Source organism: Frankliniella occidentalis, unplaced genomic scaffold (assembly GCF_000697945.3).
Source record: "Frankliniella occidentalis isolate FOCC.00 unplaced genomic scaffold, Focc_3.1 Scaffold21, whole genome shotgun sequence".
NCBI classification, from domain to species: Eukaryota; Metazoa; Arthropoda; class Insecta; order Thysanoptera; family Thripidae; genus Frankliniella; species Frankliniella occidentalis.
The window spans coordinates 2,778,820-2,782,221 of record NW_026267151.1 but is presented as its reverse complement, the minus strand read 5'-3'; the positions used below and the strand labels follow the sequence as shown (position 1 = coordinate 2,782,221).

General features: G+C 37.4%; 1 protein-coding gene across 1 annotated transcript in view; it reads right to left on the bottom strand.

Moving 5' to 3' along the window:
• The window catches only part of LOC113204114 (uncharacterized), a 20,817-nt gene that overhangs the window by 6,309 nt on the left and 11,106 nt on the right, over positions 1 to 3,402 (bottom strand). Inside the window, exons 5-17 of the mRNA XM_052264800.1 lie at positions 3,203 to 3,353; positions 2,932 to 3,122; positions 2,725 to 2,846; positions 2,335 to 2,551; positions 2,034 to 2,253; positions 1,745 to 1,955; positions 1,496 to 1,656; positions 1,267 to 1,403; positions 1,044 to 1,183; positions 842 to 968; positions 502 to 732; positions 305 to 407; positions 8 to 203 (exon numbers count right to left, since the gene is read on the bottom strand). Of these exons, the coding sequence (XP_052120760.1) occupies positions 8 to 203; positions 305 to 407; positions 502 to 732; positions 842 to 968; positions 1,044 to 1,183; positions 1,267 to 1,403; positions 1,496 to 1,656; positions 1,745 to 1,955; positions 2,034 to 2,253; positions 2,335 to 2,551; positions 2,725 to 2,846; positions 2,932 to 3,122; positions 3,203 to 3,353 (2,207 nt within the window). The remainder of the gene's footprint in view (positions 1 to 7; positions 204 to 304; positions 408 to 501; positions 733 to 841; positions 969 to 1,043; positions 1,184 to 1,266; positions 1,404 to 1,495; positions 1,657 to 1,744; positions 1,956 to 2,033; positions 2,254 to 2,334; positions 2,552 to 2,724; positions 2,847 to 2,931; positions 3,123 to 3,202; positions 3,354 to 3,402) is intronic.

The window sequence follows — 3,402 nt, the reverse complement described above, 5'->3', positions numbered from 1 at the left end:
CAATTGCCGTGCCTCTTCTTGACATGCAGGGGTGAGGGGAGTAAAAGTATCACCCCATTCTTGACGATTCAAGCTGTCTTTCTTGCACTGGTTATATGGCCAAGTCAAAGCACTTGTTGCAAGTGCCAACTGTTCCATGGTAGCTTCTGCTTTGGCTCGGAGTTTAAGTGATGCGCCCCCTACAGGACATCGACCACTGGAACCTAAGACAAACAGGTAGAGACTTAATCCTGTTTCCTTCCATTATTATGGAAATAAAACATTAAGTCCTTCCAGAGTAACTTTTTTATTGTGATAAACATACTGCTACTGCCCCAAACTGTGTTTAAGTTTCCTGTTATAGTGTCTGATAAGGGAATGAGGTCAGGGTGCCATGGGGGCATGTTCCAATCAGCCTCCACACACATCTTGAGGTAAAATGAAATCAAATTAAAATGAAATCAAATTTTCAACATGCATATTTAAAACAGAAGGTCAAAGCAATAAAAAAACATTTCTTACCACAGAAGTTAGGGTTCCATTTTTAATACGTGTTATCTTGAGCTGAAGGTCATGTTTTGCATGCCCAGCGAATCTCCTATGAATACCATTAATTTCAATTTGATGCAATGGACTTTCAAGACCATGTTCTCGGTGACTTAGAGTCAGGTAAATGAAACTCCTTTCACCAGGCAATGTCTCTGTCGGTTTCCCAGGAATTCCCTCTGTTGATGCTCTCACTGCCAAATCCAACTGACAATAAATTTAATACAAGTTCATTAACAAAATTGAAATAAATTCTGAATGTTTTACCAACAACATAATCACTTATGGGGAAGGCAATAAGTAGTCAGTACTATACCTCAGTATTTCTGCTGCCTATAGTTCGTAGAGTAGAAATTATGCCACAGGAACCCCTTGGAGCTTGAATAAGTGCCACATCTGCCAGATGAATCACACCGAGAAGTGGTAAGCCACCAGGTACCATTCTGTGGGGAAAACAATCTTAATACCTGTTGAAAATTTCAACACATCACCATTATATTTAATAATTAAATGCATACTGATAATTGTTTGTGTGAGGATCCAATAACCCCGCTCCTAATTTTATGTAGTCTAATGTGCTGTATGGTCGATCACAATCAAAAAGAGAGATTTCAAGTTTTGCTCCTAAATCTTCAATACTCATGTCAAGCACTTCACGCTGAAAGACAAATTTAAACAGATCATTAATAGGTACAAAGATCAACAGCTTTATGGATATTGTTGAGATTTCTGTTATCTTACTGTTTTCTGGTTCTCTGAGTATGCCCCGACAGTATGGTAAAGCAAACAATCCTTACAATGGTGGTAGAGTGCAGTTTCAGCAGCAAGACCTTTCACAAAGACACCACTTCGTAGATGTCCAACAAGTCCAACAGTATCTGTTAAGACAAAACAAATGCGAAGTTTTGCTCCTTCTCAAATTTTCACTAGAAAGATAAGAGCAATCACAGCTAAATGTTGGTTCACAAACCATTTAAGGGTCCTAGACTAACATGCGCATTTGTTGTGTCCATAGAAATTGTACACACAAAAGGTATTTGGCCATGGAACCCGAGTGATCGATCAACTCCGTGCCAAACATCACTCAAAGGGTTAAATGATTTCAATGCTGTCTCAACAGTTACTGAGAGTCTAGAGAAAAAAAATAATTCATTGAATTTCTTACACAAATACCAAATGACATCAGTTTATGAAAACTTTAACAATTTATTATATTTACCTCACATCAAGTCTGTTGTGTATTGTCAGGTTCCTAGTATTTGGGACCTGATGGAAATCCCCTCGCAATGATGTCAGTACTGATGATGTAAGTTGAATGTTAGCAGGAGTGCCTAATAAGGTAGGTTGTGTCATTTCTAAGAGAACAGGATACCATAAACGTTGAGCATTTACATGGAATTGGTTAAAAAATGTTGCTATTTTGTCCTTTACTGTGGGAAAAAGAAAGGAAATGAATTATTTCACAGTTAATTGTAAAAATGTGATAATCTTATTTATGTTTTTCGCACATGTGCTTAGGCTGTTGAATGAATTGTTGAAATGATGACACAGAATAACTCGCCCTTCCCTTTTGAGCAAAATTTCAACATGTACTGGCTCTGGGTATTTTGTATTAACTTTCATTGAACGTAATAGCTCAATTAGTTGTGGGACTTTCATATTAGACGTTTCTATTTTCATGAGTGCAGCCTGTGCTGCCTCACTGACTCCTTGAAGTTTAAGGTATACCTGTTCAGGAGAGTATCAAAAATTAGATAGATATTGCAGTAATACGATAAATAAATGAAAATTGCAGACACTTATACTAACCGAAACATCGGACAACACACGTTGGGATGCATGTTTTCCAAATGTTAGATAGATGACTGATGGCTGAAATGTACGCTCACTACCTATCATAAAGAGCTGCAAAAATCCTCCAACACCGAGAGATTGGTGCTCATAGTCAATAATGTAATTTTTAGTTGGCCATGTGCTGTCTACAGGCTCGGGAACAACACGAACCAACTGAGATGCTGCCTGAGCACTGCAATGTCATTAAAATATTACATTGAAGCAATCAAAAGAAAACCATCAAACACTTCATTAAAATAAGTAACTTACAGATGGGCATAACAAGGATACTTTGTTTGCGCCAAGGAATGTAAGGTGGTGTAAAAAAAATTGTACAGATGGTTATTGTTTTGTCCATGAATGTACCAATAGAGCGACCAGTATCTGGCAGGGCTGTCCACGGAAATCATCAGCATAGTGAGTGCAGCAACCCTCATTTCCAGGTGTTCTGATGAGTTAGTTAGGATTGGCCAATACAATTGATACACCTGCATATAGTGTGAAAATGTTAAAATATTACCTTATTCATGATTTTAAAATACAATAGGAGATTTGTGACACAACACAACTCACCCTTCTAGGCGAATGGGGAGCAGTACTCATAGTAGCCCAAACAGCAAGAAAACGTATGTGATGAGATGAATGCCGGGAGAGGTCTGTAACATTTCCTTTTATTACAGGTTCCAAAAAGTCTACAACTTGTCCAACTTCCATGTTACTCAGTCCTTCTAGATACAACATTTGCTGCTCATATGTTGTGCTCTCTGTAATATAAATATCCAACTTTCAAAACACAAATATAAAGCATCGTAAAGAGAGCATGCGGAAAAAAAAAATCATTTACCTGTGAATTTGTCAACATAAACACGAATATATCTCTCAACAGTCTCTGGTTTGCATCTGCCATTTGCACATAGTTTATTGACTAAGGATGCAAAAGTTAATATTGCAGTTTTTTGTACATCATTACTGACATCTTCTATGGAAAGCATAGGCTGCAAGTTTTACAAGTTTTGTTTTAAATAAAACATTATACCTTGGTGG